The sequence below is a fragment of the Apodemus sylvaticus genome, chromosome 20, assembly GCF_947179515.1.
Source record: "Apodemus sylvaticus chromosome 20, mApoSyl1.1, whole genome shotgun sequence".
Taxonomy (NCBI): Eukaryota; Metazoa; Chordata; class Mammalia; order Rodentia; family Muridae; genus Apodemus; species Apodemus sylvaticus.
The window spans coordinates 403,821-427,477 of NC_067491.1; the positions used below are offsets into that span (position 1 = coordinate 403,821).

Here is a 23,657-nt window from a genome sequence, read left to right on the forward strand (position 1 = left end):
AGAAAAAGAAAAAGAAAAAGAAAAAGAAAAAGAAAAAAGCCTATTATATTAGAAAAAATAGAAGACAGGTTTCTGTTACCAGTTGATACAATGTTTTCACAGAGGTACAGGTTCTGCACAGTACAAGACCCTGTAAAAATGTTGACAGGGTCTCACTGTGTAGCCTAGGCTGGCTCAGGACTCATGGGATCCTCTTGCTGGAACTCACACAGAGGGCAATAGTGGGGGGCCCAGAAGTTATCAGAGTGAGGCTTTAGTCTGCACTGTATTGTTCTGAGGGCCTGTGTCTGGTCCCAAAAGGACCAGGCAGGGTGCTATCTCTCCAACTTCTGCAAGACCAGGCCGGTTCTGATGCTCCGCCCCCACCCCCACCCCAATCCCCCACTGCACCCCATCCTACCCACCCCACCTTGCTCCCAGTCGACCTCAGCACAAGTCTCGGTGGGTGGGACACTCCCTCTGGCCTCAGTGACCCCGCCCCACCCTTATCTCACTTCCCATCTGCTGCAATAGGAATCAACAGTCAACTGAAGTTTTCATAGAGAGAGCATGCGTAGTTCTGCCAACCTGTCAACTTCCCGCCATCGACCTGGAGCAGGGGAGGAGGAAGACTAGGAAGTTGTGTGTTCCCCGGGAGCGGACACTCTCTCCGAGTCTTACCAATGCATGTCAAGAGGCTCTCAGGCTGTGCGAATCTCCGCAGGCTAGAGATACATGAGCCAGAAAGATCTAAAACCTTTCGTTTGTGTAGCCTGGGGTCTGAGGGTCTCAGCTCAAAGATGAAACTCTTAGAGTCCTTTAGTGTCTGTCACCTTTGCTCTCCTAAGGCCCTGTTAAAGCCACGCCCCCAGACCTTCAATGGCTCTGCTTCTCTTTCAGAATGTGTCACCATCTGGTACCCGGGAGTTTTATTGTTCTGTTTGGTTTGGGGTTTAGGTGGAAGGCAGAGGGTAACTTACAGAATTGGTTCACCACATGAGCCCCAGGTACGACTCTGGTCAGGCTAGGGTACAAACTCCCTCACCCACTGAAGCAGCTCACTGTCACCCCAACTTTACAAAAAAAATTCTGTTTTGTCCTCTGTGGAGCAAAATAGAAGCCTTCCTGATATACAGCAGGTGCTCCATAAATCCACCAGCTCCTCTCTCACTGATTCTTCTGCTTCTTGATAATCTCTCTGGGACCCGAGGGGCCAGACACAACCTCTGTCTCCTCCATGGGTGTTGGGGGAAGCCCTTTACTCTATGCCTCAGTCTCCTCAGCTGTCATATTGGTGTGTGTGCTGAGGGAGCCCAGACAGACACGGAAGCAGAGACTTCCCTCTCGCCTCAGCAGTTCTGAAATCAGCCCTGAGCAATAGCTGTGCCCACTGGTCGCTTCCTATTTGGCCCAGAGGAGGGGGCAGCTGGGGCCAGCAGAGTCAGAAGCCCAGGGGTAAGGCCACACTCCTAGGGAAGGAGGAAGGAGGCTCAAGTTAGACGCCAGAAGGACTGTGCTCCCCAAGAGGCAGCCACCGTCCCTCCCCATCCGCTGGAACTACCACCACCGACCTGTCTGGCGGGCAGGGCCAGGTCTGGGCAAGTTGGAGGGGGCGGGAGGCAGCACCCACGTCCCCGCCCTGTTTCCAGCACCCAGGCCTCTTGAAGCCCTTGCCTGGGCTCCCGCAGGCCCTAGGCAGGGACACGGGGGACCCTGGGGTGACTTCCACCCCCCATCCCATCCAGAGGAGAAAGCGTCCTACAATTGGGGTGCGCAGGCCCTGCGATGTCACCCGGTGGCCTGTGAAGCGCCCACCATGGCCAGGTCCCTGACCTGGGGCTGCTGTCCCTGGTGCCTGACAGAGGAGGAGAAGACCGCCGCCAGAATCGACCAGGAGATCAACAAGATTTTGTTAGAACAGAAAAAACAAGAGCGCGGGGAACTGAAACTCTTGCTGTTAGGTGAGTGTGGGATGCAGCGCAGGGACCCAGAGCGGGCGGGGTCAGCGACTCTGGAGGCAGCAGGGGCTCGGCTTGCTTGCAGACCCATTTTCTAGATGGGGAGAGAAGGCTTCAAGAAGCTGGGTCTCTCATTCACGGTTGAGCTGTGCATCCGGCTGCGGGGTGATGGCCCTGATGGGCGCTGCCACACAAGCACACCCGTATGTGTCACAGGAAGGGAATGAAGGTGAGCTTCCGTTCAGGCTGGCCCGGGGAGGGCCTGAGCTTTTTCCTCCGACTGTCTGAGCAGGACTCCAAGCTTCTGGCAACCCGGTCATAACCACCAAGGGCTTTGTTCTGGGCCAGTGGACTCATTCATTCACAATTCTAAACTCTCGAACTGACCAAAGAGCTTCATGCCTATCAAGTAGTTACTTGTGACACTGAGGCCAGAGGGTTGTGAATTAGAGACCAGCTTGGACTGTGCGAGACATTGTAACAGAAATCGAGAAAGGTGAGGAGGGGCAGAACAGGAACTGGGCTCAGCAGGCAGAAAGATACCGGAGCATTAGGGAGACCCTGGTTTCCATCCTAAGGCTACATGAGCCATACATGGGAGGTACGAATGTGTCACCAAGCATACAGGAGATGGAGGTAGGAAAATCAGGAGTTCAGGGTCACCTTGAGCTACATGAAGAGTTTGAGGCTAGCCTGAGCCAAGTGACTCCCTGTTTTAAAACTAAAAGCTAGATATAGTGTTATACACTGGTAATCCTAGCACTTGGATTATTGAGATATCAGAATTGCCATGAGTTCAAAACCACCTGAGCTACATACTGAGATGATGATGATGATGATGATGATGATGATGATGTTATCAAAGAATGGTATCTTTCTTGAGGAATGAAACAAGGCCCATAAGCAGATAAAATAATTACAGCTCAATAAGTGCTTTTTAATTCTTATTTCTGAAAGGGGAATTTTTTCTTCCTTTTAAAATAATTTTGGTATAGCATAAAGTCACATTCTACCCCAACTTCTCCCCTCAGACGGGAGCCCCCATGACTCTCCCTCAAAATCCTCCATGCGCACATTTGGTTTCCTGGCTCCACACAGAGAATCGCCTAATTCTCTTCACTTTGATTAAAAAAAAAAAAAAATCCATCGGAGCCCAAGAAGGTTTGACTGAAGGATTGAATTTTTGAGGGAGAAGAGATGGCTCAGGGGAGGAGGAGGAGAGGGGCTTGCTGAGCAGATTTACAACCTGGGTTCAAAGCCTGAACTGATAAAGATGAAAAAAGAAAAGACATTCACCAAAATAGGCCTCTGACGTCCACATGCGTGCTGTGACACAACTGCCCCTCATACAGTGGAGAGTTCAGAGGAGTGCATTCTGTGTCCCGGAAGTACTGTTCGGGGGTGGAGCCCCTCCTAGAATCCCCCAGTAAGGATTCTAGGGAATATCTCTAGGGAGCACTCACATGGTTCCTGTGAGGCCTTGCATCCATGTCTCCAGTAACAGAAGGAGCAATGGACAGCATTTAAGAACACCACGTCGTCCGAGCCCTCTTCCCGAGCGAGGGTTTGCACTGAATCTGCTTCACGTAAGCCGTTTCTCCTTCTTCCTCTGCCTTAATCCAGCAAGTCTATGTCTTGTCACTTCAGCAGTATGTGTGGGATGTCTCAGCATCACTGCTCCACCACAGGGCCCTTGCACTTGCTTCATCTGAGCTCTCAGCCTCTGTATCCTGGACATTGCAAGTCCCATCTCTTTGCTCCATGGCAGTCTGAGCACAGTGTTGTCTGGCTCTCCAGATCACCAATTCCCAGATAGTCTCCTTCCTCATTATTTAGATCTATATCCAATGTCCTCTACTTGCTTAACTAATTGTATCTCTAATTACACAGCAGACAACAAAAGGGCAGTGGTTGAATCTGTCTTCTTCATGCAGGAGAACACACCTGGGTGGAGCTCAGTAAATACACAGTGAAGGATGGATGGATGAATGGATGGGTGGATGGGTAGATGGGTGGATGGATGAATGGATGGGTAGATGGATGGATGGATGAATGGGTGGATGGATAGATGGGTGGATGGATGGGTGGATGGATGGGTGGATGGATAGATGGGTGGGTGGATGGGTGGGTGGATGGATGGATGGGTGGATGGGTGGATAGATGGATAGATGGGTGGATGGGTGGATGGGTGGATGAGTAGATGGATGGACGGATATATAGTTGGATGCATGGGTGGATGGATGGATGGATGTATAGGTGGATGGATGGGTGGATGGATGGATGATGGATGATGGATGGATGGATAGATGAGTGGTTGGATATATAGTTGGATGCATGGTTGGATGGATGGATGGGTGGGTGCATGGACAGATCAGTGTATGGATGTATGGGTGGATGGGTGGATCAACAGACAGAAAGATGGGTAGGTAGGTGGATATTTCAATTTATGTGCTGATATATAGATAAATTAATACATGGCACATGGGTGGATGAGCAGGTTTATGTATGTGTGTATATGAATGAATCAGTCTATTTTCTGAACGGATTCTCCCTAGTCTTTCCCAGCCTTTCCCTGACTTTCTTTTAAGCCTTCACTACAGACATTATTCACCTTTTTGCATTCCCCTCCCCTTTTTATGGGTTTTCACCTTCTTCCATGTCAGCTGGACCCAGGTGTCTGTGTGTCCTCTGAGCAGTGACAAGGTTTCAGGGATTTTCACTGCAGACCTTGACTATCCCTTCTTTGTAGATGCTTTTCAGTCCATTTGAAAACAGGAATCGAATCCAAAAGCAGGGATTTTGAGGAAGCTGGCTGGGGTGAGCCTGGGTGGGGTTGAGAGGGACATGTCTGTGCTAAGAATGAAACAGCTAGCATGTTAGCAAGAATAAAAAGCCAGAATGAAGGCATAAGAGTTGCCTTTGCTGAACAAGCCCAGAGAGGTGAAGCAACTTGCCAGAAGCCACACAGCTCATGACTTAGTTCCACAGTCTTGTAGACCTCTTGTGCTTCTGTCCAGGCTTCAATGACAACTATGGAAACTTAGGCATGGGGAGGTGTCAGTGTTTGTCTGGAATCTACAGCTACTCTGAACCATATCCAGATGTGGCAGCTGGGCCTCTGAGTTCTTCACATGCCCCATTTCCTGGGGTCTGAGTGAAATTCTGGGTCCTCATGCCACCCGAGTTGAGCATGACTACCCCCACATTGCTGTCCCCAGCCTGGTTGCACTTCCCCCTGCCTTCTCCAGAAGGAAGCAGACACTTCCTGTTTGGGTTGGGCAGCCTGGCCAGGTGGAGAGAGCTGTTGCCACAACCAAACCCCTTGTGGAAGTTTCTGGAAAGAGATAAGTACCACAACTTGCCCAGAGGTGCGATGGCATCTGTGTGCTTCAGAATTTCAACAGTGATGTGTCACAGGCTGTTCCTGGTGTTTCCATCTTGTGCATGGAGGCCGCAGTCCACACAGGGCACCTGCTTTGGTCCTTTGCCTTCTTGTTTTGTGACTGTATCTCTTCCTGGACCTGGAGCCTCATGGATTCCCTAGGGCCTGGCAAACAGCCCCAGGATTCCCTTACCTCTAACTCAGACTGCTGTGATTAAAGGCGTGTCCTACCATGGCTGGCCCTGACCGTATTGTTTTTACTGACTTCTTTTGGTTTTTTGTAACAGACCTGGTTGACCTGGAACCTACTCTGTAGACCAGGCTGCCCTCAAACTCACAGAGATCCACCTGCTTCTGCCTCCCGAGTGCTGGGACTAAAGGCATACACCACCGTGCCCAGCTTAACTAAGTTTTAAAAAGGGTTATTTTATTTTTATTTTATATGTCTGGGTGTTTGTCTGCATATCTATGTAACATGTGCAAGCAGTACCTGAAGGGCCTGAGGACAAGGTAGGATTCTCTGGGACTGGAGTCACAAACCTTGTGAGCAGCTCTGTGGGTGCTAGGATCAAACCTCGGTCCTCTAAGGGAACGGCTGGAGCAGGAAGCTCTGAGGCTCATCTCTAATACCCAAGCTCTATATTTTATCTTATTTATTTTTTGCCATGTTGCCCAATGTGACTTCAAAGCACCAGTCCTCCTGTGCCAGTATCTGGAGTGTTGACCACCATATACCACTATGGGAGGGAAATAATATTACTGGGGGTGAAGACATGGGTCAGGGTTACAGCACTGGCTACTCTCACAGAGGACTCGGACCGGTCCCCAGCCCCCACATGGGCTCACAACCACCTGTTTTGACTTCAGTTCCAGGGAACCTGATGCCCTTTCTGGCTTCTGTGGGTACTGCATGCATGTGCACAGACAAAGGCAAAATACAAAAGATAAAATGAAAAAACCAAATTAACAGTAAACAATAAAGTGTGAAGGTGGAGCTTGTATCTGTTCTCTACCCTTCCGTCAGAAGGGATGTGAGTATTTAGGAATGACAATGAGACCACAGGTCATGTCCACGTCCTGTTGTCCCTCCCCACAGCATCCCTAGAAGCCTCACAGGCATCAGAGTGGAGGCTGACTGCGGAGGCTGACGCCAGCACCTAGTTGACTCCCTGGTCCTCCTCTGAGACTGGTATCATGCATGACCTTTCCGAGTCCTCGTGTCTTCTTAGAAATTGCATAAATGCTGGTCATCTATGATGACTGGGCAAAGACATGCAGTCTCTCAGCCAGGATCTCAGAAGACCGTAACTGAGGGAATACATATGTTTTCATCATCACTGCTCAGCCTGGGTACAGGGACATGGGCACATCATAAGGTACGAGTCAACTGGATCCGTGGCTCCTGCTTGTGACCCAGACTTCTTGGAGTACTGAGCAAGGAGGTTTGTGAGTTGCAGGCTATTATGGGAACATAGTGAGACCCTGTCTGAAGAGTAAACAGAGGGCTAGGAGCAAGGCGCAGAGGTGGAGCCCCACCTAGAATTCCTAGCAAGGGGATGGGGGCGTGGCCGCGGTGGAGCCCTGCTTAGCATGCGCGAGGATCCAGGTTCAGGCCCTATTGAGGGAACGCCCCCTCCCATATCTGTAGGCTCTGCTCCAAGAAGCTCTCGCACAGCGGCCCGCACACAGCTTCCGCTATCCCTCGCAGCAGCACCCCTGTCTTCCTGCGAATATTTTTAATAACAAAGGATTTCTGAACACCTTGGGAAACTGAGTTTCAGAGAGGAATCATGCTCCCACCTGTCCTGCCCACATGACCCCCAGGTTTACAGACAGGTTGTAGCCTCCCAGTCCACTGAGGCTCCTGTCCTCAGAAGGTCCACATGGCCCAAGTCTGTTCCTCTCCCGCCCACCTCCCACTTTTTTTTCTTAGCCAGTATTTTATGTAGCCCAGGGTGGTTTTAAATTTACTGTGTAGCCGAGGATGACTGAACTCTAATGCTCCTGTTCCCATCTCTGAGGCTGGAGTGACAGACTTGGGTTTATGTGGCATTGGAAATGAACCACACGCATGACAGGTGAGCCCTAGGCCTTGTTCCTCTTTATGTAACTTTTCTCACTTCCTCTGTGTGAGCCCCCCTGACCTCACCCTGGGGGGGGGCTCATGTGGTAGGTCTCTACTTCCCTTCCTTGGAAAGGCTGTGTGCAGTGTGCTCAGGGGATGGACAAGTAACAAGCTGGGGCTAGCCTCTGGGTTGCTACCACAGCAGGTTTACTGCTTTGGTCCATTTCGTAGATGAGAAAGTGGACACCACCTCAGGATGGGGGATGCTCTCAACATCACAGAATTAGACAGCAGGGAGGTGCGGGCCATGCTCCAGACCCTGGACCCTGAAGGAAGATTCTAATATCATCATTACAGACCCAAGAGCCACAGCTTCACTCATGACTGCCCTGGTGATGAGAATTCTATTCTGTTCCCTCACTAAAGGTCCACTTCCTCTTGGGCATGGTGGTGTATGCCTGTCATTCCAGCACCTGGAAGCCGAGGCAGGTAGATTATGAGCTCCAGGCTTGGTTTACAGAGAGCACCTCCCCCATCGTAGCAGCTGGAGAGATGGCTCAGCAGTTACAAGCACTGGCTGCTCTTTCAGAGGACCTGGGTCGAAACCCCAACAACCACAGATAGGTCACAATTGTCTGCAACTCCAGTCTCAGGGAATTCAAAGCCCTCTTGGAACAGCACAAGCACTGCAAACATGTGACAAAGACACACGTGCAGGCAACACACATACATATAAAATAAAATGAATAAACCTGAGAGAATTGTCTTAAAGTATACTCTTCCTGAAATGGGTGTGGCAAAGCAGAATATTATAAAAATGCTTGAGTGGTTTCAATACCACTGCACTTGGCTGTAGGTAAGTGGGTGTTTCCCATGCTGGTGGCAGGACCAGTTCTTTTTTTTTTTTTTAAGATGTATTTATTGTTATATTTAAGTACACCGTAGCTGTCTTCAGACACTCCAGAAGAGGAGGTCAGATCTCATCGTGGATGATTGTGAGCCACCATGTAGTTGCTGGGATTTGAACTCAGGACTTTCAGAAGAACAGTCAGTGCTCTTAACCGCTGAGCCGCCTCTCCAACAGCCCACAGGTCCAATTCTTATTGCTGCACTTACAGCCAGCATAAAAGCAAACCCATGAGCCAGGTTCTGATAAAACTTTATTGGTAACCAAGCACACAGCTCAACTGCATCTGCCTATGTGAGTCGCTGCACTCTGTTCAGAGTACAACTCAGCCAAACAACGTAACAGACAGGAAGTATGATGTGATTTCCATGTGACCTCCCCTACTTTGTCATTTTGATCTCTTTCCATATTTGTACTTAGGTTTCTGTGTACTTGTGTGGGTGTGTGTGTTCATGTTGAGGTCAGGTGTGTTTTCTTTGTTACCCCGTCTTTCTATCTTTCTTTTGTTTTGTTTTTTCTTTCTTTTTGTTTTTCTTTTTTCTTCTTTTTGTTTTGTTTTTTGTTTTGTTTTGTTTTTTGTTTTTCTTTTATATATATATATATATATATATATATATATATATATATATATATAATTTACGTTTCAAATGATTTCCCCTTTTCTTGGTCCCCACTCCCCGCAAGTCCCAAAAGCCCTCTTCCGTCCCCCTGTTCTTCCATCCATCCCTTCCTACTTCCCTGTTCTGGAATTCCCCTATACTCTTGCACTGAGTCTTTCCAGAACCAGGGGCCACTCCTCCATTCTTTTTGGACATCATTTAATTTGTGGATAATGTCCTGGGTATTCAAAGTTTCTAGGCTAATATCCACTTATCAGTGAGTGCATACCATGATTGATCTTTTGAGACTGGGTTACCTCACTTAGTATGATGTTCTCCAGCTCCATTGTTTTTTGTTTTTCAAGACAGGGTTTCTCTGTGTAGCCCTGGCTGTCCTGGAACTCACTCTGTAGACCAGGCTGGCCTCAAACTCAGAAATCTGCCTGCCTCTGCCTCCCAGAGTGCTGGGATTACAGGCGTGCGCCACCACCACTCAGCTGACATTTTCTTTTCTTTCTTTTTTTCTTTCTTTCTTTCTTTCTTTCTTTCTTTCTTTCTTTCCTTCTTTCTTTCTTTTTAAGTTAAATCATTTTATTTAAGAGGACACACGAGCCCTGCTATTCTTGCGGGAGAGGCGGCAGCAACGTCCAGATGCAGGGGAACCTGAACATGAGGCCAGCACCACGAATTCATGGACACTAGGAGGACATTTTCTTATTTAGTGATCAGTGGGGACAGGCCCAGCTCATTGTGGGTGGTCCTGGGTTCAGTAAGAAGCAGGCTGAGCAAACTATGGGAAAAGCCCAGAAGCAGCACCCGCCATGGCTTCTTCATCAGCTCCTGCCTCCAGGTCCCTGGCCTGTGTAGGTTCCTGGCCTGAATTCCTTTGATGATGAACTGTAAAGTGGAAGTTTAAGCCAAACAAACCCTTTCTTCTCCAACTTGTTTTTGGCCATGGTGTTTCCTCACAGCAATAGAAGCCCTGACTAGGACAGCGACCCATGTTGCCTCATGATGGTCAGCTGGACTGATCTAGAATCTTCTAAGCCCCATCCACACTTTAAGGAAAAAGATCTAGACTAGGTCAGCCTCTGGCCCTGCTTGACAGGGGTTGTGTAAATGTCATCAGCTGAGGGTGAAGAGCCCACACACTGGATGAGAGGTGAACAGCTTCCTCTGCTCCTGCCCTATGGGGGCTATGCCCTGCCCTGGGGCTGTGGGCCACACAACCCTCCTCTCTGAAGCAGCTGGGCTGGGCATTTTGTCATAGCAAGGGAAGGAGTAACTAAAATGCTGTTTCCCATTGAGCAGCTCAAGGATCAGTGGGCACCGTGGACGGCACAATCACCATGGGCACTGTGGGCGGTCTGTGCACTGTGATCGCCATGCGTGCCACAGGCATTGGGTGCACTGCGGTTGCTGCAGGGACAGGGGTCACTATGGGTACCATGGGCATTGTGGCTGCTGTGGGCACTGAGTGCACCGTGAGCACCATGTGTATACTGTGAGCCTATATGTATGCACCATGAGCACCATGTGTATACCGTGAGCAAGCATCATGTGTATACCGTGAGCCCATGCTTCTAAGCATGATGTTTGTCCCCAGGGCCTGGTGAGAGCGGGAAAAGCACATTCATCAAGCAAATGCGCATCATTCATGGTGTGGGCTACTCTGAGGAGGACCGCAGAGCCTTCCGGCTGCTCATCTACCAGAACATCTTCGTCTCCATGCAGGCCATGATCGAGGCAATGGACCGGCTGCAGATCCCTTTTAGCAGGCCTGACAGCAAGGTGAGACCCAAGTCCCCTGTGCTGTTTGACATTTCCAGAGCTGGATGAAAAGCATTTCCCAGCATGGGATCCCAGGAACATCCAAAGAACCACCAGTTGGGTTCCCTCTTATGCCAGAAACAAGTTTACTAAGGCAGTTGATTCCTTCCTTCCTTCTTTTCTTTCTGTCTTCCCTCCCTCCCTCTTTCTTTCTTTCTTTCTTTCTTTCTTTCTTTCTTTCTTTCTTTCTTTCTTCCTTTCCTTCTTTCTTTTACTATTTAATTTATTTTAAATTGTGTCTGTGCATGTGAGTGCAGTTCCCACAGGGGCCAAAAGAGGCCGCTGGACTCCCAAGGCTACCATTACACTGGTGAACTGATTGATGTGGGGTGGAATTCAGGTCGACTGCATAGCAAACACTTTACCCCCTGAGTCGACTCCGCAGACCCCGTCTCCCTTCTCTGAGGTCTCAGTGTATCGACTCAGGGCACCCTGACAGTCGCTTTCATGGCTCCATCTCCAAACACCATGGTGTGCTGAGACCCCAGATTCCCTGCTTCACTTTGTGAACTTTGGGGTTGCAATGCCTAGCTCACAGACAGCTACGAACTTTCTGACAGGCCCTTGGGACACAGACCATTCCTAGACATTCTGACTAGGGTCACCTACATGTTCTCCAACGACCCCCATGACACCCTCATGACAGTGTTAGTAAAATTCCCACCTGTGTGAAGACATGAACAACTCCCTCTCCCTCCCAAGGTGCCAAATGATGGAGACACTGTTTGACAGAGGTCACTTGGGTTTTAGAAAGTTTCTTGGGTTACTTTACAGAGCATACTGAGGGGTGTGGGTGCCCCTTCCCCCTAACAAGCCTCAGGGAGCCTTACCTAGCAGGAATGGGGCTTCCTCCAATCCTTCCTTGAGGCCACATTTAAGGACCAGTTGCAAACACCCAGTGCCAGGGAGTGGCTGGGTGCTCTGGTGTGGTCCCAGCCCTCCACAGAGGGTAAAAACAGTCACAGGCTCAGCTGGTATGCTCTTCCACATCAAGCCCTGCAGGGAGAACAGGAGTCTTTTCTTCAAAGATCCCTCTGGCTGCCTAGGTCCCGAGGTTCCGGAGAGAAAAGATTTGCACGCTCATACCTCCTGCCTCCACACATACAGAGATGCACACACACACAGCACAGGAAAGTTCACATCTGTATGCGTGTACACATGAGTGTGAACATAGGCACAAGTATGCGCAGTGCATCATGGGGGTGTGAGCGAGGCGAGTATCTATGAGACTGAACAGAGACAGCAGGGTCTGGCAGAGATCTCTGCCTTCCCCACCCCAGAGACCTTTACTCTCCTCTCTGTCTCTCTCCATGATGTGGAGACAATCACAGTGTCTTACTTCACTGGTGGGAAGCCTCACACATTGTCCTTGACACCTCCAGACCATCTAGGGTCAAGGAGTCTAGAGTGAGACCGCAGAGCTCTGAAGAGGTCTTACTGGAGGAAGGGGTATTTGTGTAAGTAAGGGCACTAAAGGATGAATAAGAGTTCCCTAGTACCACCTCTCAAAGGCTGCCTTTCCTTGTGTAGGCCCATGATGCAGGGATGCTGGGCCAGTTAGCTCTGTAGGATCTGTCAAAATGGCACTAGGATGGAAACAGGGGAGAGAAGGGTGTGTTTTAGGGATGGGGGTGGGGCTTGAAGTTCCCACAGGTTGCCCGAACCTCTCACCTGTCTCTCCACAGCAGCACGCCAGCCTGGTGATGACCCAGGACCCCTATAAAGTGAGCACATTCGAGAAGCCCTATGCAGTGGCCATGCAGTCCCTGTGGCGGGACGCAGGCATCCGCGCATGCTACGAGCGCAGGCGTGAATTCCACCTGTTGGACTCCGCGATGTAGTGAGTCTAGGATTTGTGGGCGGAAGGGTCGTGGAGTCGGAGCACAGGGATGCGTGGCCAATGGTCATGCGGGCAAAGTCTCAGCGGCCTGGCCTCGGGGTGTGGCCATGGAAGCATCACGCAGGGGAAGGGAGGAGCCTAGGGAGAGAAGTGGTCTGCAAAGGGTGTGGCCAGCGTTGGGGCGGAGACTCCGAATGTTGAGCCAAGAGAGAAAAGGGGCCAGGGTGGGAAGGGACCACAGAAAAGGCTTCACCCAAACTCCTCCTCACAGTCTCACACAGTCTCCCTCTACAGCTACCTGTCACACCTGGAGCGCATCGCAGAGGACAGCTACATCCCCACTGCGCAAGACGTGTTACGCAGTCGCATGCCCACCACAGGCATCAATGAGTACTGCTTCTCCGTGAAGAAAACCAAACTGCGGTGAGCACTCAACAGAGGCCCGGCCTGGGGAGTCTTTGTATAGGAACTGAGTGTTCCAGTCCTGTCCTTCAAGGAAGGAAAAGTCTGACATTGAACCCTCTATGCGATATGTGGACTAGCCTGAGACCTTGATAGACAGAGTGAGGTGCCACAACTGGAGAACAGAGATCCCTGGAAAATGAACATTCTTATGGTGTTGGAGAATGAACAGGAGTTTTTTTTTTTAGTTCTAGTCCTCAAAAGGATGCTGCTGGGGAAGTGAAGACAGATTATATGGCCATCACAGGGATGGAGGGATGGCTGCGGGCTGAGGGAGTGCCTAACATCCAGGGGAGAGGGTAGGCCAAGCGCCCTTTAGTAGTGAGGATGCCAAAGAAAAGAAAGAAGTTAAGGAACCCTATTTAAGTGGTAGAGGCAGGTCGTCAGGGTCACCCAAGAGAATGGGCCAGTGACAGGAGTGAAGAATACAGTGAGAGAGGACTATGGGATTGCTGCTAGGGCCAGTAAAAGCCAGTGATAAGGATGGGTGCAGGTGCATGCTTGGTACAAGGGTCACAGCACATCCCTGGGGGGCTTAGTCGGGATCTTCTAAATACTCTGTAATAGGTTACACACCGCCCAAAACCAGGTGGTCCCCAGGGTCTGCCACTGATGTGCTGAGATCCACAGGGCCAGAGGCAGAGCACTGCTGGGAAGCAGGGCGGTAGCCATGAGCCAAGGCCATAAAGACCTGGGGAGGGAAAACAGAGGAACGGAACTGGTGGTGGGTGAATGGAAGATGGATGAGTGGGCAGATGGGTAGATGGGTGGGTGGGTAGATGGGTAGGTAGATGGATGGGTGGATGGGTGGGGGATGGGTATGTGGATGGACAGATTGATGGATGGATGGATGGGTGGGTGGGTAGATGGATGGGTGGATGGGTGGGGGATGGGTATGTGGATGGACAGATTGATGGATGGATGGATGGATGGATGGGTGGGTAGATGGATGGGTGGACGGGTGGGGGATGGGTATGTGGATGGACAGATGGATGGACAGATGGATGGATTGCACACGGTTTGCACGTGCTGAGGAATGGTTTTCAGCACATGGGAAGCAGAGCTTACATGTGATCTTTCTGAGGGAGCTGTGGTGTGGCATAAAAACTCACAAATGCTCTGATGACTCTCTGTGACCTAGGGTGTAGTTTGGGGCAGGCCTGTGTGTCTGTGTGTCCCATTTTTTTCTTTTTGAGACAGATTTTTCTCCATGTAGCCCAGGTTGGCCTCAAACTGAAAGAAATATTCCTGCTTCTGTCTCATGAGTGCTGGGACTAAAGGTATGCCCCACCCTGCCCAGCTTGGTCCTGCTTTTGCATGACATTGCTTGTTCTGCAAAGGAGATTTGAACCTTTGTATGACTGCAATGCATCCCATGTGCTACAGAGGAACTCTCTCAAGTTCAGCTCTGAGCTCGCCTCAGCTTCCCTCGTCCGTGTGCAAATTTTGCTCGAGTCATCTACACTCAGTGACAGATATCCTCAGGAAGGTGACACTGAGAGCCACATCAGTGACCCAGTTTCTGAGGAGCCACAGGAGGGAGGCAGCCATGGTTTTGTTGGAGGAGGAAGGGACCATGCGTTCCTCTTGTTCTTTGGCCACAGAGGAGAACCAGCAAGGGACACAGTGGCCCATTCTACTGATGGGAAAATTGAGCCTGAGGAAGTGTGACCAGAACCACGGCCTTCTGTCAGCCCCTGTGCCCCACACTCAGATATCTTTATGCCTTACATATACCTGATACTGATTAATTAAAATCTTAACTGTGTGTGCATGGGCTGGGATTGTGGGTGTGAATGCAGGTGGCTTAAGAGGCTGGAAGATGGCATCGGATCCCCCTGGAACTGATGGCTGTGACCCCCATGTGGGTGCTGGGAATTGAACCCGGGTCCTCTGGGGGAGCAGCTCAGCCATCTCTCCAGCCCTAATGTACCTGACGTTGTTGATCTTATGTCTTAAAGAACATTCTGGACTGGGCGAATAAAGACCCTTCCTGTGATTTTCGTGGGTGTACATGTGTGAATGTCGACTCTGACCTTAGTGTCACAGGACAGGGTCTGTCTCTGAGCCTAGGGCTCAACCTCTTCAGCCCTCCCCTGGCATCCTCCAATCTAGGATTACAGTTCATGCCAGGAATCCAACATCACACCTCACTGCATGCCTAACAAGCAACTTAGCCACAGAGCCAACTCCTCAGCCCTGAGGTTTACGTGTGTGTGTGTGTGTGTGTGTGTGTGCGTGTGCGCGCGCGCGCGCGCGCGCGCGCACTCACGCAAGAGAAAGAGAGAGAGAGAGAGAGAGAGAATCTCATTCTAGAGAGAATCTCATTCTGTTGCTCAGGCTGGCTTTATGCTTGCTCTGTAGGCCACCCTCACACTCACTCATTGAGGCAATCCTCCTGCCTCAGCTTCCTTCCATAATGTGAGCAGCATACAGCAGGTGGCACAGCTGTGCAGTCCGTTCTTTGATCTGATCACAATAGACCCTATGGCAGACTCCGGTGTGACTGTATATGCCAGTGAGCAGAGACGACTGGGTCATGTGACCTGCCCGTGGTGGGTCTTCTCATTTCTCTTCAGTATTGTGGATGTTGGTGGCCAGAAGTCAGAACGTAAGAAATGGATCCACTGTTTCGAGAATGTCATCGCCCTCATCTACCTGGCCTCCCTGAGCGAGTATGACCAGTGCCTGGAGGAGAATGATCAGGAGGTGAGGGAGCCGTCGCCACAGGAGGACCGTCCAGTGAAACCCCCCATGGCAGCTTTGATCTTAAACCTCCATCTTCTGTGTGAGGTCTTTGTGGGACTTGGTCCCCAAGTCCACCTCAGCACTCATGGGCTCCCATCCTCTTCTGGCCTCACCAGAAGCAGCTCCAGTCACACCAGCGCACAGCTGTGGCCAAATTACATCTCAAGTCACACAGTGTTACATAACCTCTGGGGGTCTCGCAGCCCTCAGTCCTGTTGCTGGATGGCCATGGTATGCCTCAACATGGAAAACATCTCTTAGGAGAGCAGTTGGTGTCCCCATTGCAAGGATGGTTCAATGTACCCCACACCTCCCTCCCTGCCCCCCCGCACATACACACTCATATACACATACACTCACACACACTTATACACAGAGACACACACTGTACACACTCACATACACCACACTCACACACGAAGACACACACTCACACACACTTATACACAGACATACACATTGTACACTCACACACTCACATACACCACACTCACACATACACTCACACATGAAAACACACACACACACAAACTCACATATCACACACATATACACATATGTGCATGAACACATATACACACATATACCACACTCACACACACTTATACACAGAGACACACACACTGTACACTCACACTCACATACACTCATACATCACACACACACTCACACACAAACATACCACACACATATACACACACATGTGCTCACACACACACACAAAGAGACACCTTCACAGTCACAGGATTTGACTGCTCTCTAATGACCTGTGTATTCCTCTGGCCAGTCACATCTGACCTCTATTCAGGTGTCCATGCATTCTGGCATCCGATCAGACACTGATTTCAGAAGACTGTAGCTCGACGCAGGATGTCATGCACACAGGGTCTTAGATTTCCCTTCACACTCCATGCTGCGAGGGTCACCACCCACCTCTGTCTCCCACCCAGAACCGCATGAAAGAGAGCCTTGCTCTGTTCAGCACCATCCTGGAGCTGCCCTGGTTCAAGAGCACCTCGGTCATCCTTTTCCTCAACAAGACGGACATCTTGGAGGACAAAATCCACACCTCCCACCTGGCCACTTACTTCCCCAGCTTCCAGGGTGAGTTGTTCCAGAACCTTCTATGTCTTTCACCTCCCAGACATAGCTCCCGGGGGCAAGGGGGGATAACTTTCTCCTAGGCTCAGCAGAAGCTTCAAAGAGAATAGGATTCTTCTGATCCTTCCGATATACCTCTCTCTGGAATGGAAATTAAGATGATGCTCTTAGCAGATGCCATTGAATGAGAAAAGATTCCATAAAAAATCTGTTTCTGTTTTTGTGACAGGGGTAGAACTGCATGACCTTGAACATGATGGGCAGTGGTTCCTCCCTGACCATACCCCCAGCCCCTCACTGAGGATTTTAGGCAGAAACTCCACCCTGATAATGCCCCCCAGCCCTGAGGGACTATAAGTGAGGCTCCTCTGTACAGGGGCCAATCCTCACCTGTCCTATACTACAGTTGTCATAGCTCCATCAATCCCTTTTCAGTAACGTCTCTATTTTTTAAAGATTTATTTATTTTTATTTATATGAGTACACTGTAGCTGTGTTCAGACACACACCAGAAGAGGGAGGGCATCAGATCCCATTACGGATGGTTGTGAGCCACCACATGGTTACAGGAAATTGAACTTAGGACCTCCAGAAGAGCAGTTAGTGCTCTTAACTGCTGGGCCATCTCTCCAGCCCTGTAACCTCTCTATTTTATCTCATTTGTGTAATTTTTCTTTTTTGTTTTCTAAGTCAGGGTTTCTCTGTAGCCCTGGCTACACTGGACCTCACTCTGTAGACCAGGCTGGCCTCAGATTCAGAGATATGCCTGCCTCTGCCTCCCATGTGCTGGGATTAAAGGCGTGCGCCATGACTACCCACACTCAGCTGCATACTGATGCAGAAATGTATGACACACATAAATAGTGTTGAAAACTCACCTTCCACAAAGCAAGGCAGGCTGAAGCAGCTAGGTGGAGACTGCTGTTTGTGAGGTCTTGGAAGGGGGGTAGCGTTTGCAGCCTTGGGAACACACAGTGCTAGAAGGATCCCCTCTCTGTTGCCGAGGACGCCATCCCAGCTCAAACCAGCCGAATTGCCTGGCTCAAGGTCTCATGGTCAGGAATTTGGTTCTCTCTCTCTCTCTCTCTCTCTCTCTCTCTCCTTTTTGAGGCAGGATCTCACTGCATAGCTCTGACTGGCCTTCAACCCTATAGACCAGGCTGGCCTAGAACCCAGATCTTCTTCCTGTGCCCTGGATCCCAGGTGTACAGGTCAGGGATTGGGGATGAGCTGAGCGAGGTAAGACTGCCTGGTGGCTGGGACCAGAGAGGCGCCGGGCACTATCTCACAGCAGCCCTGTGCTGCGTGCACTGGGGCGTCTTTCCCTAGCTTGCTGTCCTCCTCCATTCTGGACCTCAATGTCCGTACCAGCATTGTCACAGTGACTGACTCTGGGTGGCTGGACTTTCTCCCAGGGGAAGACTGTCTCTCATGATCAAGTCTCAGGGACATTTGTGTCTCATCCATCACAGTCGGTTGGCCAAGCAAGGCAGGTTCAACACAAGGAACAGCTGCTCTCCCAACTGTGGAGGGCGGGAGGAGGCAGCACTGGCCATCTTGGAGCCAAGCTCCCTCACTTCTTGTGGCTGCTGGGACAGAGGACTGTGCCCAGGGCCCCAAACCAGCAGAAGTGAGTTTGCTGCCAACTTAGGAGACCTGAGATCCAAAACTGGCAAGCATGAAACACTGACTGCAAATCAGGCAGTGATTGCAGTGCTGGGCAGATAAGATTCTGGAGAAGATTTGTATGTCAGCCCTCCATCAGCTATGGTCCAGGCTGTAGTTCATGCTTGACACCATGTCAAATGTCACTCAAATTCAACTCTGGTGACCCATACCAGAGTATGGGAATTTGACCAGTGGCTTTATGGCAGCTGAGAGCCTCCAAAACCCCTGTCATGCTGCCAAACCCCAAAGGCTGGCTGACTGGGGTACAGATGTGAAGTTCTGGTCACTCCCAGCCCTGTCTTAGCTGAAACATCTTGAGAGCCAGGCTGTGGCCTAGAGAGGCTGGGTGGAGGAAATGGGTGGTCTGGAAGGACTGTTTACAGCATCAGGCTGGCACAGGGCCTCAGCCACGGGTCTATTCCACGACCACAGCCACTCTTGTAAAGGCAGCATTCGATCACGGGTTCATTTACCTCTGCAGATAAGAGGGTTAGTCTGTGATCATGGTGGGAAGAAGACAAGCCCAGTGCTGAGCGGTAGTGGAGAGTGTCACATCCAGATTGCCAGGAGCAGGCAGAGAAAGAATGAGACTGAACATGGTGACTTTTGAATCCCCAGTGACACACCTCTTCCAACAAGGCCACGCCCCCACAAAGGCCACACCCCTACAACAAGGCCATGCCCCACAACAGGATCACATCTCCTAAAATAGAGCCACACACTTCCAACCAGGCCACACCTCCTCCAAGAAGGCCACACCTCCTCATCCTCCCCAAACAGGTCCACCAGCTGGGACCTGAGCATTCCAACAAATCAGCATGTGGGGACAGCTCTCGTTCAAACACCATGGACAGAGTCCAGAGACCTTATTTACCGCTGACAGTTCCTCCTGTGTTTTGCATTCTGTGACACTTTTTTCTTTTTCTTTTCTCTCTCTCTCTCTCTCTCTCTCTCTCTCTCTCTCTCTCTCTCTCTTTTGGTTACACAAATTAACCCGTTTATTGCGGGATAGGCCGGTCTCAGAAGGTGGGTCTACCGGTCTTTCTGCTCCTTCAGTCTTCTGATGGCGGACTTCACTGTGACTGTGGAGGTAGTGCTGTAAGTCCAGGCCCTGCCCGCCACTGTTTTACTGCAGGAACCACAGTGCCAGATGCCAACGGCTTGGCTGTCCATCGTGCTCTTGCCACAGAAGGAGCAACTTTACTTGGCATGCTGACTGATTTTAGTTTTTTCACCATTTTCCAGAGGGAGGTGCCATAGCAGGTTCCATATTTCTGACAAAAGACTAAAAACACCCGAGGCTGTGGCTTGATGGCGGGTGCTTGCATGGCAAGTGAGAGACCCTGGTTTCTATTCCCAGTGTTGCCAGGAAGCGAATTAAACTTGGGGAGTGGTGGCACACACCTTTAATCCCAGCACTCAGTAGACAAGAGGAAGGGGGATCTCTGTGAGTTCAAGACCAGCCTGGTCTACAGAGTGAGTTCCAGGACAGCCAGGGCTACACAGAGAAACCCTGTCATGGGGAAACAAAAGATTGACACCTTGAGTCTGAAAAGACATATCCCTTGTCTCAGTGAGTAAAGGGTGTGGCACACGCAAGCACAGGGACCTGGGTTTGAATCCCTAGCAGCATAAATAGCTCAGTTGCCATGATGTTGGGCAGATCCAGGAGGGTCCCTGTGGGCAAGATAACCTTGTAAGTCAGTGAGGCTCTGACTCAGAAAAGAACTACAGCCAAGGTGGCCCTCTGCCCTGCACCTGAGTGTACACACATTCATGCACCCACAACCACACACGGAGAGTAACACAAAGGAAAACTCATGGCACCTCGATCAGATTAAAAGAAAAATAAAACAAGCTCATAGAGTAGGATGTGCCCATTGCAGAGACATATTGAGGCACAAAGAGGGATAGTCACTGGCTGGCAGTTGAGCCAGAAAAGGAATTGAAGCAGGCTGGGGACAGGGGTGGGGAACAGGTGGAGGCTGCCTGAGTCGTGTTCGGTCCATCTTTGGGAGTCCCTCTACTTCCAGGACTGAGGTTATAGGCACATGCACAGGCACACTCCTGTTTTTCCTGCGTGCTAGAGATTTGAACTCAAGTTCTCAGGCTTGGCAGCGAGCACTCTTATTCTCTGAGCCATCGCTTTTGCCTTGGAAGCAGGATTGGAGCCCACATTCTTTGTACCGGTCGTTTACTCCCACTCGACCCTGTATTGTAGCTGCCCGCAGCCACATGTAAACCGGGTTACCTGTTGAGAGAATTTTGGGGTCATAGGGAAGAGGGGCGAAAAGAACGTGCGGCCAAGTCAATGTTCACTGATCAAAGCCGTAAACTTTAATGGCGCCAGACCTTTTAACAGTTCGGGCAAACCCTTCCCCCCAGACTCCAGGCTGAGTTCCGGTGGAAGTTGTCTAGCTTCTCTTGGAGGTCTTCGTCTTGACTGCTCCGGCAGCTGGGTGGGTCACTTGCTTAATTCAGGAATCCCTATACCTGGAGGAACAATGAACTTAACCTTTACTACGAGCGCTCCACCCTAGGTGGAGCAGGATCCTGGCTAACTGGGAGAAGTTAACCTTGACCAAAGTCAAACTCTGACCAAGTGCAAGACTGCCCCAATATGGCTCTGTACATGTCCTCCCTTTTTTTATTAATTTGAACACGAGGAGGTAGAAAACAAGTGGATAAATATCCTTCATAAGAAGGCGGGCCTTAACCAGGAGGGGAAGCATTGACCGTAATTCCTCTTAAATATTGTATAACGTCTTTTTCAGAGGAGGGGTAATAGGCTCCCTTATTATTTTAAGGACAGCCTCTCGACGTTAACCCCTATGCAATTAGGTGTACTTCCTGGGGACTCAGAAGCAGAAATTCACCTCCCCATGCAGTGCTTTGCCTCGCACGTCTCGCTGGTACCCATGTTTGTTCATAAACAAACACACATAGATCTGAGTTCTATGTGGCTCCCTCTTTGGAGATCCACTTGTGTAAGTTTTGAAGCCAGGGGGGTCTGCAAGTGTCTTTAACAGACATGTAATCTCTCCATCCAGGTGAGCCTGGGTGGAGACAGCCAGTCTGCTTAACAGACAAGGTCAAGAGTTAAAGGTGGAATAGGATTAACTTGTCCCAGAAGTATCCAATTCAGTTGTAAATTAACAACCTTAAGGACCCAAAGCTTGGCCTCTGAGGTGGGAGAGGTAGCCTCAGGAAAAGTGGAGACTATATGTTAAATTAACACAGCTGGCTGAAGATTGTTAGCCATCTTCAAAATTGGAATCTTCAATATTGGAATTATTTCTAGACCAGTCTATGGTTGAGTCAGCTGAGCACAATAAGGAGAAGAGTCATTTTAACTCTTCTAATTAATTTTTCCTAAGCTAGCATAACAGTCTCTATGTTCTGTCCCACAAAGTCTAAAAGCTTGAAGCTAGGCAATTTATCTAACCTGGGACATTTAACAATTGAGGTAAGTCAAGAACATATACCCAATATAGCTCTTATGTTACCATGGTCTGGGCATTCAGCAAGCACAGTCAGCATATCTTCTGCAGCATTCTGTGGAAAAAACAGAGGACATGCCTTCTCCCCCAATATTAAATCAGGATCATGGCATATGTTAGTAAGTGAATTCCTTCATTTCACCTAGACATCGATATACCTAATTACAAGATGTCATATACATTTAGCAAGGAGTTTCTTGGCATCTAAATTTTAAAATTTTCTTAAAAACATGCAAGCATAATTTAAATTATATGCACAGGGACACAATTTCCCCTCTCTTCTTTCTTCCAAGAAGATAGTTTTATTAATTTAAGTTGGAACACAAAGTATAAACCATAACATAGGCAATAACTATGTAATTATATAAAATATAGTTGCTTTTTCTGTTAGAGCAGTTGCAACTAGACAGCCTAAAAATGAATCATTAGTCACATGTACATATTTTTTTTAATCTTTTAAATTAGAAATATGAATATCATTTATCTGTAATAACTAAGTCCTCTAGGATTAACACCATTACGTGGTAGAGGTAGAAATTGAGGACATCCACTCGACCCTGTATGACCTCCACATTTTTCAAAGAAGATGGACAGCGTGTAGTGAGGAGCACATGTGCGGAACACCCGGGTCTCTGTACGCTCATGGAGTTCCCACTGAGAGCGACCCTGCCTCATCTTAACACTCAAGTCCTCAAGCTGAGTCTCACCCACCAATTCAGGTCGCATGAGCGACTCTTACAAGTTACACCTCATTTCCATTGGCTGGACTGACAAACAGTACGGATGGCCTTAGTGTCTCTGCACCCTACTCCCCGCCCTAGAGAAGGATCCCCAGAGCTGTCACAAAGCCCTGGGTTGAATCCCCAGCACCACACAAACCCAAAATACAGTCAGCCCGGCTACAGACTGACCTGGAGGCCAGCCTGGGCTATTTAGGGAAACCAGGTTGATCCTGGGCTATGTAGGGAGTTTGAGGCCAGTCTGGGCTACAAAAAGGAGCCCATCCTATCCCACGCCCTCTCTGCAGGACCCCGGCGGGACGCAGAGGCCGCCAAACGCTTCATCTTGGACATGTACGCCCGCGTGTATGCGAGCTGCGCGGAGCCCCAAGACGGTGGCAGGAAGGGCTCCCGCGCGCGCCGCCTCTTCGCACACTTCACCTGTGCCACGGACACGCACAGCGTACGCAGCGTGTTCAAGGACGTGCGGGACTCGGTGCTGGCCCGGTACCTGGACGAGATCAACCTGCTATGACTCGGGGAACCCCAAGCGGTTCGTCCCTGCGGGGCGCGGTCGTGGCGAGGACATGGCGCGCCCTGGTGGTCATGCGCGAAACTGCAGGTCAAGGAACCGCCAAGTGGGGAAGCCAGGCCAGGCGAGTGAGTCCCTGCTCCCCATGGGGCCTCCAAGCCCAGCCCCTCTGTAATTTATTCCCTCACCCTTCTTCTAGTTGTTAGAGAAAGGACGTGAGCCGGGCCTTTAACCCCAGCGCTCCGGAAGCAAACAGAGGCAGGAGGATCTCTGTGAGTTCCAGGATCCTGTCTGTGTCAAAAAACAAAAAACAAAACTGGATAGAACTGTTCCGGGCCTTGTGATTTCCCAGGGGCCCTGTGCAAGT

The 23,657-nt window shown here is 50.0% G+C and overlaps 1 protein-coding gene across 4 annotated transcripts; it reads left to right on the top strand.

Moving 5' to 3' along the window:
* The first annotated feature begins 1,346 nt into the window (after positions 1-1,346).
* Positions 1,347-23,621, top strand: Gna15 (G protein subunit alpha 15). Of its 4 annotated transcripts, none has more exons than XM_052165785.1 (8): positions 1,347-1,434; positions 1,725-1,940; positions 10,497-10,681; positions 12,406-12,560; positions 12,855-12,983; positions 15,602-15,731; positions 16,721-16,874; positions 23,067-23,621. In XM_052165785.1, the coding sequence occupies exons 2-8, from the start codon at positions 1,796-1,798 to the stop codon at positions 23,291-23,293; spliced, it is 1,125 nt and encodes a 374-aa protein (XP_052021745.1). In that variant the 5' UTR covers positions 1,347-1,434; positions 1,725-1,795; the 3' UTR covers positions 23,294-23,621. The 4 variants fall into 4 exon arrangements, with proteins under 4 accessions (XP_052021745.1, XP_052021746.1, XP_052021744.1 ...); XM_052165784.1 differs by having other exon boundaries at positions 1,401-1,571; XM_052165786.1 differs by having other exon boundaries at positions 1,399-1,940; positions 12,409-12,560.
* Positions 23,622-23,657: the final 36 nt, after the last annotated feature.

Excerpts from the sequence above, each read along its gene's own strand:
- Gna15 (XM_052165785.1), top strand. The coding sequence starts at position 1,796 with ATGGCCAGGTCCCTGACCTGGGGCTGCTGTCCCTGGTGCCTGACAGAG. Across the intron at positions 10,682-12,405 it reads TTAGCAGGCCTGACAGCAAG|CAGCACGCCAGCCTGGTGAT; the intron begins GTGAGACCCAAG and ends GTCTCTCCACAG. Across the intron at positions 12,561-12,854 it reads CTGTTGGACTCCGCGATGTA|CTACCTGTCACACCTGGAGC; the intron begins GTGAGTCTAGGA and ends CTCCCTCTACAG.